Raw genomic sequence first — 18,022 nt, forward strand, 5'->3', positions numbered from 1 at the left:
TACTTCTAGAAAATCAAACTACTGTAGATTAATAAAAAAAAAAGTTGCATTGCAAACTGGTCAGCTGGTTCATTTCAGGAATCAGACATATAGGGGGAAATTTAATAGGAGGAGAGATTCAGAAAGTGAGAGATTTGGTAAGAAATCTCCAGGTTTTTTTAAAGCGGCAATCATTTACACTGCAAAACCAGTTTGATTTTGCAGTGTAAATGATTGAAGCTTTAAAATAAATTGTAGATTTATTACCAAATCTCTCACTTTCTGAATCTCTCATCCTAATAAATGTCACCCTCTAGCTCCATCTCTCTTATATACAGTACACCCCTCTATATAATACTGTGCTCTACGAGAATTAATCTACTAACGAACTATTTATACGTTGTCTCGTGTGATTTTTCTGTCTGCACAGAGTCCCAAGCTCAACTGAAAATCTAATTTCAAAAGTACAAAAAAATTGAATTTCAGTTCTCCAAATCGATGGACGAGCTCTCTCCCAGACTAGGCTTTAATGTAGTTAATGATCTCCATACAGCTCCCCCCAGGGACACTGAAAGTTAGAAGGAGTGTGCAGAACTGAACAAGAGACACATATATACTATACAGTATACACCTTCACTCAGGTGTAGAAAAGCAATCAAGTCTATAATGTAATAGCACACTTTAATCACAGGCATATATCCCAAAAAAATGTAGGTGTAAAACGGTTATTAGTAAGAATGATATTTGCTGAAATAACAGTGGGGTAAGAAAATGCTCAAACTTCTGTATGGAGGAAGGTATATTTCGCCCTAACAGAGGGAATAGTAGTTATTTGTTAGTAGTTAGTTAGTTAGTTAGCTAGCTAGTTATTTAAACAGCTTTCACGCTGCAAAATACAGGATCGCACCGGGACTTTTTCAAACGATTTGGCCCGGAGCGACCCTGCATTTTGCTTTCTTAGGCCCCATCAGCGACCCAGCAAAATTGCCGGTTCGCTGATATCATATGGGGGTGTGTCAGAGCATCATCAAGGGCAGGGCTGGCGCTGCTCCAAGCACTGCCTTCTCCATGATTGTGAATGGGAACCGTGTCACTCGGCCCAATTAACCCGCTTACACTGCACAGCAACCTGGCGACAAACCAGTAAGAACCCTGTTTTTTTACCTGTACATAATGCAAGAGTGCTGCCAGGTTGCTGAACCTGGTAAGCCCTTTCAGATCGCACCGATTACCAGGACGCACACGGGAAAAAAACGGCATGAACACGGTAATTAGGTGCGATCTGAAAGGGGTAATACTGTATTTTAACATACAGTACTATAGACATAGCTGTGTGGGGGCATTAAGCTATTGAAGTGCTATATGGTGCTGGTGTTTAACTGTGTCTTGCTAGTTGCAACATGTGACCTTACCAAGAATATGATTTCTACTTTTCCAATCCCTTTACGGAGAGCGGATCCCAAATGGTCACCAACGCCCGCCAGCAGGATGCCAAAGAGTGGAATGCCAAACAGTGCATAGAAAATACAGAACATCTGACCACCCTCTGTCTTGGGGGAGTTGTTACCAAACCCTGGAACATATCATAAAGGGATAAAGAATATCATATGAAGAATAAGACAATTTATGAAAATAAAATTACTGTGTAGAGCAGGCATTCCCAACCACGGTCCTCAGGGCACACCAACAGTGCAGGTTTTAGTGATATCCAGGCTTCAGCACAGATGGTTTAATCAGAATCACTCAGGTACTAATTAAGTCACCTGTGCTCAAGTCTGGATATATAGAAAACCTGCACTGTTGGTGTGCCTTGAGGACCGTGGTTGGGAATGACTGGTGTAGAGGGTGAGACATTAGGGCACCATTTTCCCTGCAGCTGCAATCTATGGTAGTTTGTATATAAAGCATATATAATTTGTACAATGTGTAACAAAGTATAATGAACAATCTTGGGGCAACTATGTGATGATAACTTTTTAGTAACTCTAAAGCTTCCCATATCGGCCCAATTTGACCATCAATTCCGATTAAAATCCAATCTAGATTGGCCAAAATAGGTGTTTGTACGGTCACTGGCCAATGAGACTATTGGTTCTGTACGAGGACGATACCGCGCATGCACCGGACCTGGAATATGCCTTCGGGGGCTGCTGCAAAAGCGGCCCACAGAGGCTGGGGGCCAGCGCATGCGCAGTAATAAGAGGCTACTGCCCATGCACCGGCCGCACAATGGGGACCGGCGCAGCTGAGGAGAAGACCAGGAACGTGGCAGCAGAGGGGGGGGGGGGGATCCCGGCAGCACCCCTCCTCTGGTAAGAGCCGCTACTGATAAAGAGTGATAAATGTCCAGCCAATGGGTTCCTAACTATCACAGTATATGTCATGTTTAAAAACGGCAGTTAGGAGCTGATTGGAAGGGTGTTTTTCGCCCTTGCATTTATCCCTTTTTAAGGCTTAATATATCTGCCCCAATGTATTAATACTGTTTTAAACAGGTATACAGATTATAAACAGGTTATATATCACAAATATTAGATGTCACGTAACATTTTGGAATGTGAAACCGTAAATTCAGTAATTTATCTGATATACAGGGTGGTCCTGTCTGCGTTATAAAAGGTTTATTGTAGCCTAACATCACAATACAGAATATTTTCTATGACATTTCATAATATGTTCAATGTGTTTTCCCTTCAGAGCGATAATGCAGCATTGCCACCAAAGCCTGCACACGCATTGTGATGCACTGCCCCAGATGGGGCGTGTCCCTGATTCTCTAGAGTCAACCTCCCCCTTCAGCAAACCCCGCAACAAGTAATCTGACTGACATTTTTAATCTTAAAATTAATATTAAGCCCTCTTTATAAACACATAAAAGAGAACAATCATCTATATAGTACATGTAGTTCGCCATGCCCGCTCGCACCCAGTGTCTGCACAAAAAATTAGGGCCCAGTGTGAATGCGCGGGGGGCCGATTAAATTAGAATAACCCACATTGTCCACTACTATATAAGTGCAGTTTGTTACCAATATATCCTCTACATCTACAATCTGTAAGAAATATAATATAACATCAACAGTATTGCCTGTTTCCAAATTTCATGCCCCCCCGGTATATTAATCATATGAAAATAAATCTGGTAATTGATGTGTGGTTTAATCTGTAAATATGATTCTACCACGGAATGACCATTACCGATTGTGGTGATGACGGTTCCTGCAAAGAAGAAGCAACTTCCGATGTCCCAGTGTGTTGTAACATTGGTGCCATTCGCTGCAACATCTGCTCCAGAACCCAAAGCCTCTTTCACCTTCTGTGGAGACAGTCACTTAATTTACCTAATCCCAGTGTGTGATAGAAATTCCTGCTACACTATACAGTAACAATCAACTGCAAGTGCTGCTTCGCCACATAATGGCACAGGGATATAACATTTACTACCTCTGTCTATCCTACCCATATATAGCATGTCTTCATATTATCTAAATTATCTAAACTGCGCACAGCAACACATGCATACATGCCTGCTACTAAGGAGTGGCCTTGGCTTGTACCTCTCATAACACTGTGTTGTGGCCTGTGAATATTATTAGCATTAATACTGAAAATATAGAACTCACAGTACCCGATATGCAGATGACATCACATAATAATGCATGTTGCACTTGTGGCCTCAGTGCAGTACGAGCTTGGAGACACAAGTTAAATCAACTGCACCCTTTAGCAAGATTACATTTTAATGTCTTTAATATATTTTGTACACATTGATTAATGTAATTTACTACTTACACTGTCAGCATCTCTTTGCTTTTGTCAAAAACCAACCCTGGCCAATCTCTTGTTCCCTAGTTGTTGTGAAACTACAAGTCCCTGCATGCCCTGCTACATTTTTACTATTAGGATATGCTATAACTGTCTCACAACAGCTGAAGAGCCACAGGGTGGTCAGGACTGGCATAAACCAAATGTATGTGCATATGGTACTGCCTAGCTATTAGAGATGTGCGGGCTCGGATTTCAGAGATCCGAGCCCCCACGGACGTCATCATTCCGAGCCCGATTCCGAGCAGCGCTCGGAGATTCCCGCCTGACTCGGTCCGTCCGCGTGATTAGAACGTCATCTCCCGGCGTCGGATTTCGCGAGGCTTTATAAGCAGCTGCCGCGCCCCCGCCATCTTCACTCCAGTCAAGTAGTGGGTTGGGAGAGGGTGTGTTGGTGCTGCTGCTGGGGCTTAAACTTGAGCTTGACCTTGAGCTTTTGCAATCGCTGGTGCTGTCTCTCAGTGCTGCTGTGTAGTAGTCTAACTGTGTACTTGTAGTACTACTGTCTCCTCTGTGCGGTCTACCTCTGGTGTGCTGTGCTGTAATTATTTTATTCGCTGGGGCTGTCTCCCTCAGTGCTGCTGTGTACTCTGTTCTCAGCTTAGGACAACAGTCTAACTGTGTACTGTACAGTACTACTGTCTCCTCTGTGCGGTCTACCTCTGGTGACCTGTGCTGTAATTAATTATTTTATTTGTTAGGGCTGTCTCCCTCAGTGCTGCTGTGTACTATGTTCTCCTCTGCTTAGGAGAACAGTCTAACTGTGTACCTGCCTGTAGTACTACTGTCTCCTCTGTGCTGGGGCATACATCTGGTGCTGTGCTGTGCCATTTATTATATATATAATTATTAATTATATTAAATATAAATATATATAGTCCACTGGTGCTGCACTGCTGCCTGCACTGAATCTGCCAGTCTGGCGGTCTGTGGTCTGGGGCTCACTGGCTAAAATAAATAATTAAATACTGCCTGCCTAATAAATAATTAAATACTGCTGTATATCTCTACCTTTGTGGTCTGGGGCTCACTGGCTATACTGCCGTATGTACCGTCTGGTCTGGGGCTCACTGTCTAATAAATAATTAAATACTGCCGTATATCTCTACCTTTGTGGTCTGGGGCTCACTGGCTATACTGCCGTATGTACCGTCTGGTCTGGGGCTCACTGGCTAATAAATAATTAAATACTGCCTGCCTAATAAATAATTAAATACTGCCGTATATCTCTACCTTTGTGGTCTGGGGCTCACTGGCTATACTGCCGTATGTACCGTCTGGTCTGGGGCTCTCTGCCTAATACTGCCGTACCTGTGTGGTGTGTGGCTCACTGCCCAATACTGCCGTATCTACCCTCTGGTCTGGGGCTCTCTGCCTAATACTGCCGTACCTGTGTGGTGTGTGGCTCACTGCCCAATACTGCCGTATCTACCCTCTGGTCTGGGGCTCACTGCCTAAATACTGCCGTATATCATTATCTACCTGTCTGGTCTGGGGCTCTCTGCCTAATACTGCCGTACCTGTGTGGTGTGTGGCTCACTGCCCAATACTGCTGTATCTACCCTCTGGTCTGGGGCTCACTGCCTAAATACTGCCGTATATCATTATCTACCTGTCTGGTCTGGGGCTCTCTGCCTAATACTGCCGTACCTGTCTGGTGTGTGGCTCACTGCCTAATACTGCTGTATCTGTATAACTGCCTGCTGGTGCATACTCACTGACATATATATAATTGCACTCCAGTGGTTCTGTTCTGTGACATAAATCCACAATAATAATGGAGATCCAAAATATGGAGGTTAACAAACAAAGGAAAGATGAAGATGCACTTCCTCATAGTTCTGAAGCTGCTGCCACTAGTCATGACATAGACGATGAAATGCCAACAACGTCGTCTGCCACGGCCGATGCCCAGTGTGAAAGCAGAGGGCATGTACAATTGAAACCAAACTTCCGTAAAAGGAATAAAAATATGAAATGTAAATCGTTGGAAGAGAAACTTAAACTTGGCAATATGCCATTTACAACACGGAGTGGCAAGGAACGGCTAAGGCCATGGCCTAACTTCATGACTAGTGGTGCAGCTTCAGATGACGAGGAAAGTCCTCCTCCTCCGCTCTCCCCGCCCAATAGGAAATCAAAGAGAGTTAGGCTGACACCGACTCAAAAAAGTCTGAAAAAATTTCAGAAAAAAAAACAGAAAAAAATTCAGAAAATAAATCTGGAAAAAACTCATCCTTCTAAAGACATATCCCAAATCCCCACGGAGAGTTCGAGGGTGGCGGTGGTTGTGATGCCGGACCTTCCCATCACTGTACGTGAAGAGGTGGCTCCTTCCACCATTTGCAGTACGCCCTCTGCATATGCTGGAAGGATCACCCACAGTCTAGTTCCAGATTTTATCAGTGAAGGTGATGTTGTACACCAGGAGGAGGATATTGATGTAGCTGGCACTGAGGAGGAAGTTGTCGAGGAGGATCGAGACTTGGTTTGCTTAAATGACGCACCAGGGGGGAATGAGGCACCTTTGGGGGAAAGACTTGTTGTCCATGGGATGAAAAAGTCCATCGTCATGCCTGGACAAAGGACCAATAAATCCACCTCTGCGGTCTGGAATTTTTTTTATCCGCATCCGGACAACAAAAGTATTGCCATTTGTAGCTTATGTAAAACTCCAATAAGCAGGGGTAAGGATCTTGCCCACCTAGGGACAACCTCCCTTCAATGTCACCTAAAGACGCGTCATGGTTCAGTGTTTAGTCCAGAAAGTGCGGCTAGCAGTCCAGCGACACCTAAATCACTTGGTCCTCCTTTTGGAGCCAAATGCCTGAAAAGCACACCACCAACTCCCTCCTCGACAAATTCCTCCTCGATCCGGATAGGGGGGAGTCCTGCAGTCCATCTCACCTGCATGAATGACTCCCTAGATTCCTCCGGAGGATCCTGCAGCACTACGCCTACTACTACTACTACTGCCGCTGCTGCTGCTGCTCCTGGAAGTCAGTCATCATCCCAGAGGGGAAGTCAGTCATCATCCCAGAGGGGAAGTCGTAAGACCGCTACGTCTTTCACTAAGCAATTGACCGTCCAACAGTCATTTTCCATGAGGATGAAATACGACAGCAGTCATCCTATGGCAAAGCGGATAACTGCGGCCTTGACAGCTATGTTGGTGTTAGACGTGCGTCCGGTGTCCGCCATCAATGGAGTGGGATTTAAATGGTTGATGCAGGTATTGTGTCCCCGGTACCAAATCCCGTCTAGATTCCACTTCACTAGGCAGGCGATACCCGCGATGTACAGGGAGGTCAGAAAAAGTGTCCTCAGTGCCCTGAAAAATGCGGCTGTACCCACTGTACACTTAACTACAGACATGTGGACAAGTGGATCAGGGCAAACTAAGGACTATATGACTGTGACAGCCCACTGGGTAGATGCATCACCTTCCGCAGCAGCAGCAGCAGCAGCAGCATCTCCTGCATGCCAGCTCCTTCTTAGGCAGGCTACGCTGTGTATCACCGGTTTCAAGAAGAGGCACAACGCCAACAACCTCTTAGAGAAACTGAGGGAAATCATCTCCCTGTGGCTTACCCCCCTTAGACTCTCCTGGGGATTTGTGGTGTCGGACAACGCCAGTAACATTGTGCGGGCATTAAACATGGGCAATTTCCAGCACGTGCCATGTTTTGCCCACACAATAAATTTGGTGGTGCAGCATTTCATAAAAAATGACAGGAGTGTGCAGGAGATGCTTGCGGTGGCACGCAAAATTTGCGGACACTTTCGGCATTCTGCCACAGCCTGCCGAAGGCTGGAGCGGGAGCAAAAACTCTGCAACCTGCCCTGCCATCAGCTGAAACAAGAGGTGGTGACGCGCTGGAACTCCACCCTCTATATGCTGCAGAGGATGGAGGAGCAGCAAAAGGCCATTCAAGCCTACACAGCCACCTACGACATAGGCAGAGGAGCGGGGCTGCACCTGACTCAAGCGCAGTGGAGGCTGATTTCCGTGTTGTGCAAGGTTCTCCAGCCGTTTGAAGTAGCCACACGTGAAGTCAGTTCCGACACTGCCTGCATTAGTCAGGTGATTCCCCTGATCAGGCTGTTACAAAAGCAGCTGGAGAAAGTGAGGGAGGAGCTAAAGCGGAGCGATTCCGCAAAGCATGTCGCTATTGTGGATGAAGCCCTCCATACGCTTTGCCAGGATATGAGGGTGGTCAGTCTGTTAAAGTCAGAGGAATACATTTTGGCCACAGTGCTCGATCCTCGGTTTAAAGCGTATGTTGTGTCTCTGTTTCCGGCGGACACAAGTCTACAAAGGTGCAAAGACCTGCTGGTCAGGAGATTGTCATCTGAAGGGGACCATGACACGGCCCCAGCTCCTCCTTCATTTTCTCCCACACCTGTGCCTGTGAGGAAACAGCTGCGATTTCACACACAACCCGCTGGCGGGGATGCAGGGCAGGCAGGAGGGAGTTTGGACATCTGGTCCGGACTCAAGGACCTGCCAACGATTGCTGACATGTCTACTGTCGGTGCATTGGATGCTGTCAACATTGAAAAAATGGTGGATGATTACTTTGGTGACAGCATCCAAGTAGACATGTCAGACAGTCCTTACCTGTACTGGCAGGAAAAAAAGGCAGTTTGGAAACCCCTGTACAAACTGGCTCTATTTTACCTGAGTTGTCCCCCCTCCAGTGTGTACTCCGAAAGAGTATTCAGTGCAGCGGGGAACCTGGTCAGTGAGCGGCGAAGGAGGTTGCTCCCGAAAAATGTTGAGAAAATGATGTTTATAAAAATGAATTATCACTTATTCAATGAAGAGCAGGAATTGCCTCCAGAGATTATAACTGGACCTGTGATTGTGGAGTCCAGCGGGGACGAATTGATAATCTCTGAGAATGAGGAAGTACACACTGAAGGGGGCGAGGAATCAGAGGAGGAGGAGGATGATGATGATGATGATGAGTGACGATGACATCTTGTTACTGTAGAGCCAGTTTATACAGGGAGATATTATGAATTGGTTTATTTTTTGTGGGGGCCCAAACAAACCAATCATTTCAGCCACAGTTTTGTAGGCCCTGTCGCTGAAATGTTTGGTTTGTTAAAGTGTGCATGTCCTATTTTCGCAACATAAGGGTGGGTGGGAGGGCCCAAGGACAATTCCATCTTGCATCACCATTCATTATTCCTACTGCTGAGAGTCATTCATATGTGGGACTTGTCTTTTCAATGCATACAACTGTTTGCATTCCACTTGATTGCTGTACCTTCATGGGTGAGAATGTGATCTCCCTGACCTGGAGGAGTCAGGGCTGTTGCCGGAAGGCTCAATTACACTTATTTTTGGCCGGCTACACTTTTTTTTACCTGTCTGGTCTGGTGCCCACTGCTGACAGTCATTTTTAATGAGGGAATTGTCTTTCAAATGCATATAGCTGTTTGCATTCCACCTCATTGCTGCACCTTCATGGGTGAGAATGTGATCTCCCTGACCTGGGGGACTCAGGGCTGGGGCAGGAAGGCTCAATTACACTTCTTTTTTTGGGCGGCTAAACTTTTTTTACCTGTCTGGTCTGGTGCCCACTGCTGAGAGTCATTTTTAATGCACATCAGGGTCAGGATCAGGCACATCATAATTAATAATCAATCAATCATAATCAATCAATCATAATCAATCAATCTATCATAATCAATCAATCATAATCAGAATCAAGCCTGGGCGGCTGCAATTAAAGTTCTTTGTGGGCGGCTAAAGTTTTTTTTAGTTTTCCAGTTACTGCAGTTTTATACATAGCTTGGTTTTTGTAAGTTGAAGACTTGTCAGTGCAATTTTCTTTTACAATATCCTTTATCTTTGCATGCACTTTGTGTATTTGGTTAGCATTCTGAGGTGTACACTGACTGCCTTCACCTTGAGCATGATCAGTTTCTGAAGCGGCAAAAATCCTTTTGTTTTGAAGATAGTCACTTTCTTTGCCGTTAGTTGTACAGGCTGACCTACTAACAGACACAGTTGCTTCGGAACAAGTTGTTGGAAATTTTTTAGGAGATAAAGCTGTACAAACCTTCTGGCCCCCCTTTTCAATTTTTAATTGATTTGCAAACATTTTGTACTATTTGTCATATGTGCATAGCCTTTTAGAGAGAACTGCTTTTTCCTCATCAGATAACCTTTGTAATGATTTGACCTTCGCATCTCTCTCCTTTTTATTTAATGACAAGAACGATGAATACTTCTTTAATTTCTTCATCAACTGTTCTTTATTCCTGAAATGGTCCGATAAAGCCTTTCCTCAAAACTTAAGTAAAGTTATGTTTCCTTGATAATACTTTCACAGCTCACAAAATTCTCATCACTGGCTTCCTTTTCTTTGCCACTTGATACCTTGTTTTCACAATAAAGATTGGTTTCTTTTTGATGACCAGTTGGGTACAATTAGTTACACATCTTTTTGGGCGGCTAAACTTTTTTGGGGGAGGCTGCATTTAAACTTCTTTGGGGGCGGCTGCAATTAAACTTCTTTGGGGCACAGGGGCACAGGGGGTATCCTGTAGTGGGCTGCCACACATTTTTTTAAATATGGATCTTTCAGCACAGAGACCAACTGCACATCAGGGTCAGGATCAGCCAGGTTGTTAAACGGGGTTTCGACCATGAATCAATCACATCATAAAATTAATTAATAATCAATCAATCAATCAATCATAACCAGAATCAAGCCAGATAGGGGTCTTGTTAAATATTAAACTGACCAAAACAGATACACACACAACTAGTACTGCCTCATCTACCTGTCTGGTCTGGTGCCCACTGCTGAGAGTCATTCGTATGAGGGACTTGTCTTTTAAATGCATATAACTGTTTGCATTCCACTTGATTGCTGCACCAATCGCCCACTGCTGGCTGCAGCTCTCACCCTGCATTAATTTGGGAGTCTGCAACTGCAGTCTTTTTTTTTGGAGCCTTGAAACTTTTCGGGATGCTGTACTATCCGACACCTTTAGGTGGACTCTGGTCTGTCTTGTATCCAGCACAGTGGTCTCGTGTGCAAGAGATTGTTCTCTGTCCTCTTTTGGATTTGTGTCACCATCACCATCTTCATAGGTGAGAATGTGATCTCCCTGACCTGGGGAGTCAGGGCTGGGGCAGGAAGGCTGCAATTACACTTCTTTTTGGGCGGCTGCAATTACACTTCTTTTTGGGAGGCTAAATTTTTTTTATCCTCCTTTTTTAATCCTCTTATCTGCACAGCCAGGTCCATCAGTTACTGCCACTGCTGCAACCAATGCTAGTGATAGTTACGCATGCCCTATGGCATCACCACGGGCAGCAAAGTTTTCCAGTGCTGCATGGAGCAACAGTTCGCTGGCTTTCCATTTGACATCATCGCTGTCAGCATCCTCCTTATCTGCACAGCCGGGTCCATCAGTTACTGCTAGAGATGTGCGGGCTCGGATTTCAGAGATCCGAGCCCCCACGGACGTCATCATTCCGAGCCCGATTCCGAGCAGCGCTCGGAGATTCCCACCTGACTCGGGTCCGTCCACGTGATTAGAACGTCATCTCCTGGCGCAGGATTTCGCGAGGCTTTATAAGCGGCTGACGCGCCCGCCATCTTCACTCCAGTCAAGTAGTGGGTTGGGAGAGGGTGTGTTGGTGCTGCTGCTGGGGCTTAAACTTGAGCTTGACCTTGAGCGCAATATTTTGCAATTATTTACCGTCATTTTCGTTCCTTCTAGGGGGCTGAAAACAGACTCTGATGGAGGTGGTACGGCTGGTAGGGCCTCCTTTGTAACAAGTACGTGACATATTGGTCAGCGTTTTAGCCCGTAGTAAAGGTACTGTTGGGGCAGGCGGTGTAGCACTGGGAGCAGTGTACGTATCATTCTGTACAACTTTAGTGAAAGGTAATGTTTGGCCAAGTGAAAATTGGTTGCCCAATGTTCCTGGTCTTTTCTGTAAAGTATTTGCAGCTGTGAATTTCATCTGTTTGGAAGGGATGGGAGCAAGTTCCATCTCATCATCATCATCATAGTCATCATCCTGAGAGGAGACCTGTTTAACAGGCTGGTGGTTGACCACATTTATTCGCATTCCCTTGACAGAGTTATTCAGACCTTAAAATGGTCTTGTGTTGTGGAATCTGGATGGTTTTTGTGAGGTTTATTGCCGATGAACCTTGTGCCATAGGTGATTTAGCAGCTACTGTTGGAGCACTCCTCTTAAAGTAATCTTTTCACGAGCGTCCATCACTTTGATAGGCTTGTCTCCTGCCATGATCTGTTGCTTTCTCGAATTCAGCATTTCACGGGCGTCCTGCACTTTACCCCTTATGCGGAAGCGAGCATCTTTGGCCACCAACTTTTCACGGGCATCTTTTATCCCTAGTTTTTGGCGTGCATCAGTCACACCAATTTTCTGACGAGCATCAAATGTTCTCTGAAAACTGGTGGCAAGTGGACGATTGTTCACAGATGGTTGGAGTCTGGATCTCACGTTTCCTATACCTCCCCTGTTACTGACCCTGCGGTACATCCCGGTGCCCACGGACATTCCCCGTTTCCTGATCAGTTCATCCAGCGACACGTCGGCCATATTCCTCCAACCACACAGCTGCTATATCTAATTTGATAAAAATCAAAATAATACTTGTGCTGTGTGGGACTGTAAAAAAGAATTCCATGCTGCTTGTGCACTGACGTCTGCCACTGAGTGCCACGACCAAGCAGTACCTAATAAGAAAATTAATTATTATAAATTCTGCTGGTGCACAATACTAGTATTGCTGACGTATCTACCTGTCTTGTGCCTAGTACTACTGTCTTATCTACCTGTCTGGTGCCTAGTACTGCCATATCTACCGTCTGGTCTGGGGCTCACTACCTAATACTGCCGTATCTACCTGTCTGATCTGGGGCTCACTGCCTAATACTGCTGTACCTGTCTGGTCAGGGGCTCACTGCCTAATTTTTTTTGGAGCCTTGAGACTTTTAGGGATGCTGTACTAGCCGACACCTTTAGGTGGACTCTGGTCTGTCTTGTATCAAGCACAGTGGTCTCATGTGCATGAGATTGTTCTCTGTCCTCTTTTAAAATTGTGTCACCATCTTCATGGGTGAGAATGTGATCTCCCTGACTTGGGGGAGTCAGGGCTGGGGCAGGAAGGGTACAGGCTGAGTGGGGGTAGGGCACCCTTGTACTCTGCTGCTTTTGCCGGCTCCGGCCGGTAGCGTCTCCCTGGTATCACGGCTGGCACTCTGCAGGGCCTCCCTCTTGCCTTCCTCATGATGCTGGCTGCTGGCTCTCTCTGTGTGCGCTGCTGTCCATCACCGCCGGGTCTCCTGCACGGAAACGCTGCCCGGCTCTCTCCTCTCTAGCGGGTCTCACTTCTGCACGCTTTCAGGCTGCGCAATCTGCTGCTCTCCTCTCTGTGGATCTTTAGGGTGCCCAGCCTGTCTTCTCTCTCTAAGCACGTGTCATCCTCTCTCACGCTGCTGCAAACTCTCCTCCGTCACGCTGCACAGTTTCATTTCACCTCTGACCTCTCCTTTTGCGCTCCTGTGACAGTGCCCCTGTAACGGTGTGGTGCAAAATGGTACCTGAATCTGGAGCTGATTACGGCGGCAGCTTCTGGATTCCTCACGGCTTCTTCCGGAGAACCTGTGGCAGGGAATGGCACAACCCAAGGAGAACCCACAAAAGACAAGGCTACTACGGCTAGCAGCAACAAATATTTATTTAAAGGAGATATGTAAATGGGTTGCTGCAATACACTCACGTACTTATGCAAAACAGTCACTTTATATCATTCAGTAATTAAAGCTATAACTAATCAATGACCAGATTAACGAGAGAACGATTACGCAATAAATTACATCACAACAATAACAATATGACAGAATAATATTACGTCACAACATGTCCGCCAAGTGGCGCTATGCACCCTATATACACTGCGCGGTAGTCCCTGGTGCAAAACAACACAGTTCCTGAATTTGAATAACGGTCCCGCGAAGGAAATCCTCACAAGGTGATTAGGCCATAACTTAGGCCCTTATTCTGGTTGGTGCGGCCAGAGCCGCACACGGGGCTCCGGCCGCACAAACCAATCCCCGCCCACCCTACGGATCGCCACGGCCGTCCGTACACGGACGGCTGGCGATCCGCATAAAAATGGTGGAGGCGTACGCCTCCACCATGGTGGGAGCTGCCCCCTGCATTCGATGGTCGTCGACCATCGAAGGCAGGTCCGCACGCCCCGGCAGCTCCCGCAAGCTGAGACCACACGGACAATCGTCCGTGTGGTAGCTTGTATGGGGGCTGAAAGCTGACATCCGGCGACGTCAGCTTTCCGCCCCCATGAGTTGCGTCATGCCCTCATTACCATGCATACGCCCCGCGTTTGCATGGGAACGCCCATGAAACGCGGGGCGTACACATAGGGAAATGAGGGCATGAAGCCTCTCACGCCCCTATACGCCCCCTTTGCGGCGGACGAAATACGTCTGCGGCGAAGGGGGCTGCACATGCGCAGATTGACCTCTGCGCATGTGCAGAGTAAAAACATCGGCGGTACGGCCGCACGCGGGCCGTACCGCACGATACAGAATAAGGGCCTTAGTGTGCACACTACTTTTATGTATAACAAAAGTGATAAAAAATCCTCTCTAAGAGGGGCAGGCAGATTCCCATCCATTAGGGCAATCTCCTGTATCAGAGGCAAACAGGCAGTCCTGTTAGTGGGGATATCCAACACCCCAGTACCTGAACAATCAGCTGCAGTTGCCAGCTCCTGCTGGTCACGACTCCTGGCTGGCCACTGCCTGTCTTGGGTGCTGTGTGGTCCTCTGGGTGACTCCCAGATGGGCGGCAATGTCCCTCTCTGCCTAGTTCCGTGCTGTAGGTCTCTGCAGTCACTCCTACTGGGCTCTATCTCCCTTCACATGCTGCTCACCCCTTCTTCTGGTCAGCAGTGCTGGCTGTCATTAACTGCTGGGTCCTTGCTCCCAGTGCCTGGTCTCAGATGTGTGCTTCTCTCTGCACAGCATCTCTGTCTGCATGCTTCCTGGCTCAGGATACAAGCTCTTCACCCCTCTGCACACTTTCTCTCTCTCTCACACACTGCTGCTGGGATCACCTCTGACCTCCCAGCTTCCTGTCTCATGTGCAGGGGAGCTGGGACACTAGCTGAGTCTGTTAACCCCTCACAGACCTGCAGCTTCCACAAGCAAAGGAGGTTTTCCTCTGAGCAGCATTGGCTGCAATTAAAATCTCTTTGGGGGCACAAGAGTACACCAGGGGTGGACTGCCACACTCCCTGGGCAGCCAATCAGGGGGGTGTCAGGCTCCCTGCACGTGGACTGAGCTGGGGCTGTTTAACCCCTCACATCCCTGCAGTTTTCCTCTGAGCAGCATTGGCTGCAATTAAACTTCTTTGGGGGCACTCCAGGGGCACAGGGGATATCCTGTAGTGGGCTGCCACACAAGCCCATTCACATTTTTTGAAATATGGCTATCCACAGGTTGTTCAGTCTGCCATTTGAGATTGGGATCTTTCAGCACAGAGACAAACTGCACATCAGGGTCAGGATCAGCCAGGTTGTTAAATGGGGATTCGACCATGAATCAATCACATCAAAAAATTTATTAATAATCAATCAATCATAATCACAATCAAGCCAGATAGGGGTCTTGTTAAATATTAAACTGACCAAAACAGATACACACAAAACTAATACTGCCTCATCTACCTGTCTGGTCTAGTGCCCACTGCCTAGTACTACCGTATCTACCGTCTGGTGCCTAGTACTTCCTAGTACTGCCTTATCTACCGGTCTTGTGCCTAGTACTGACTTATCTACCGTGTGGTGTCTAGTACTGCTTCATCTACCTGTCTGGTCTGGTGCCCACTGCTGAGAGTCATTCGTATGAGGGACTTGTCTTTTAAATGCATACAACTGATTGCATTCCACTAATGAGAGTAATTGATTGCTGCACCAATCGCCCACTGCTCCTCGGCTGCACTGTGTAAACAGTGCACAATCAAGCCAGATAGGGGTCTTGGTGCTTGTTTTGAGGTTGTAGCAGGGGAGTGCAGCTACGAGTCGTAACACCTTGAGAGAAGATCAGTACTTTTCTACCGGCAAAGGACATCCTCCTCGACAGAGCGCACAGCTTCACGAGGGACGCATGTGAAGCAGTGAGCAAAGGGAACACCCGCCTAGCGAGCAAGATCACCTGAATCCACCCTAGCGATCAATAGAGTTACAGAAGTCGCAGCCAGATAGAACTCTTCCAGCTGCCACCTAGTCATTGATTAGCCCCCTCCCCTCCACCCATTAGGCAATGATTGACGAGACGAATGGTAATAATAAATAATAAATGAATAATATTACTAATCAGTAATCACCAAATTAAAAATCAGATGAAATTAATTATAAATAATCATAATCACAATCAAGCCAGATAGGGGTCTTGTTGGATGTTAAAGTGATCGAAACAGTTACACACTTGCAGACAAACTCTGTGCTGCACAAAATGCCCACCGCTCCTTGGCTGCACATGGTAAACAGTGCATGATCAAGCCAGATAGGTATCTTTTATGGGCCTTGGGCCTATTTTTTTAAACTGCCATCATGTCTGCGGCTGCAGTGCCACTCTTACATGAGCCACGTGTTTGTGCCGCACACTTGTGTGGCTTAGCATAGTTATCCAGCTACCTCAGTGCAAACTTTGGCAATAAAAACAATATTGTGAGGTGTGAGGTGTTCAGAATACACTGGAAATGAGTGTAAATGAATGTTATTGAGGTCAATATAGCGTAGGAGCAAAAAAACCACAAAATTCTGCCATTTTAGCTGTTTTTAGGCTTTTTTTAACAAAAAAATCAGAACCCAAAACCCAAATAAATCCAAACACAAAACACTTAGGAGGTGTTTTGCCAAAACCCATTAGAACCCAAAACCTCAAGGTAATCAGAACCCAAAACCCAAAACCCGAAAAGTGGCCGGTGCACATCTCTACTAGCTATACCTACCTGCCAGATGTGCTGCTGCCATCTCCTGTCCTATAGCTACCAGATATGCTGCTGCTATCTCCTGGCCTATACATATACCTCCCAATTGTCCCACTTATCGTGGGAACGTCCCTGCTTTTTGGGACGTAACCGCATCCCTCCTGGGTCCGGCAGTGTCCCGCGGCGGGGGAGGAGGGGTGCAGTTGGGAGTCCCCCCTGCATAACGTCTATTTCTGCAGCCAGAGGGGCTGGAGGCATAGCCAGCAGCTCACAGAGCTGCATTGCATGCCTCCAACAGTGGCAAAACGGGGTGTGGCCTCGCAACAGTGTAGCGAGTACAGACCACGCCCCTTTTCGCTAGGTCACGCCCCCCAAAATTCGCCCCGAACTGTCTCTCCGAGCTGCAATCAAATGTTGGGAGGTATGCTATACCTACCTGCCAGATGTGCTGCTGCTATCTCCTGGCCTATACCTGGCAGATCTGCTGCTGCCATCTCTTGGCCTATACCTGCCAGATGTGCTGCTGCTATCTCCTGGCCTTTACCTGCCCGTGGGCGTATTCAGGGAGGGGGCACCCGGGCACATGCCCCCCCCCCCCTTCCTCCCTGTCATTTCAGACATAGCTGAGGACCGGGGCTTTCCAATGAGCCCAGCCCCCCAGGAACCAAAGATATCGCCAGACAAAGCTAGAACATTTTGCCCATAGGATAACATAGGACCTGATAATTCTGACCCCCACCCGGTTCCAACGGCTGCCATTTCACCCCACGGTATCACAAAAATTTGATCTCATACGAACCTAAATCGCAGGCAGGTCAATTGGTTCTGGAGATATTGTGGGTAAACTGGGTTTTTTTATATCTGAAATGTAATTTCATGGCTGTTCATGATCTTTGAGGGCAGATTACTCCCAGTTTCACGGAAAAAAAAATGATTTGAAGCCCACCTAAAAGTTCTTCAATATGATACTGGTCTCATGTAAATGGATCAGTTGGTTTTAAAGATATAGCCGGTTAAACGAGATAGCTGGTTAAAGGGAGGGGGTGTTTTTTTCTCCCCCTCACACCAGAAAATGTAGGGACTAGGCTGGTATAAAAGGTGCCAACCGGGAATGTCCCTGTATGATCCTGGGACAATATTCCCTGGTAAATCCCTGCATTTTCTGGTGTGAAAGGGGTATTATTTCAAATAGC

General features: G+C 46.8%; 1 protein-coding gene and 1 pseudogene across 5 annotated transcripts in view; both read right to left on the reverse strand.

Annotated features, from left to right (window-relative positions):
• Positions 1–18,022, reverse strand: part of KCNK4 (potassium two pore domain channel subfamily K member 4) — a 56,631-nt gene that overhangs the window by 31,584 nt on the left and 7,025 nt on the right. For all 5 annotated transcript variants that reach the window (XM_083163818.1, XM_083163822.1, XM_083163819.1 and 2 more), the window contains exons 3-4: positions 3,178–3,295; positions 1,392–1,552 (exon numbers count right to left, since the gene is read on the reverse strand). In XM_083163818.1, the coding sequence (XP_083019944.1) occupies positions 1,392–1,552; positions 3,178–3,295 (279 nt within the window). The remainder of the gene's footprint in view (positions 1–1,391; positions 1,553–3,177; positions 3,296–18,022) is intronic.
• Positions 11,404–12,409, reverse strand: LOC146045938 (polymerase delta-interacting protein 3 pseudogene; annotated as a pseudogene).

This window comes from Crinia signifera, chromosome 11 (assembly GCF_055691185.1).
Source record: "Crinia signifera chromosome 11, ASM5569118v1, whole genome shotgun sequence".
NCBI classification, from domain to species: domain Eukaryota; kingdom Metazoa; phylum Chordata; class Amphibia; order Anura; family Myobatrachidae; genus Crinia; species Crinia signifera.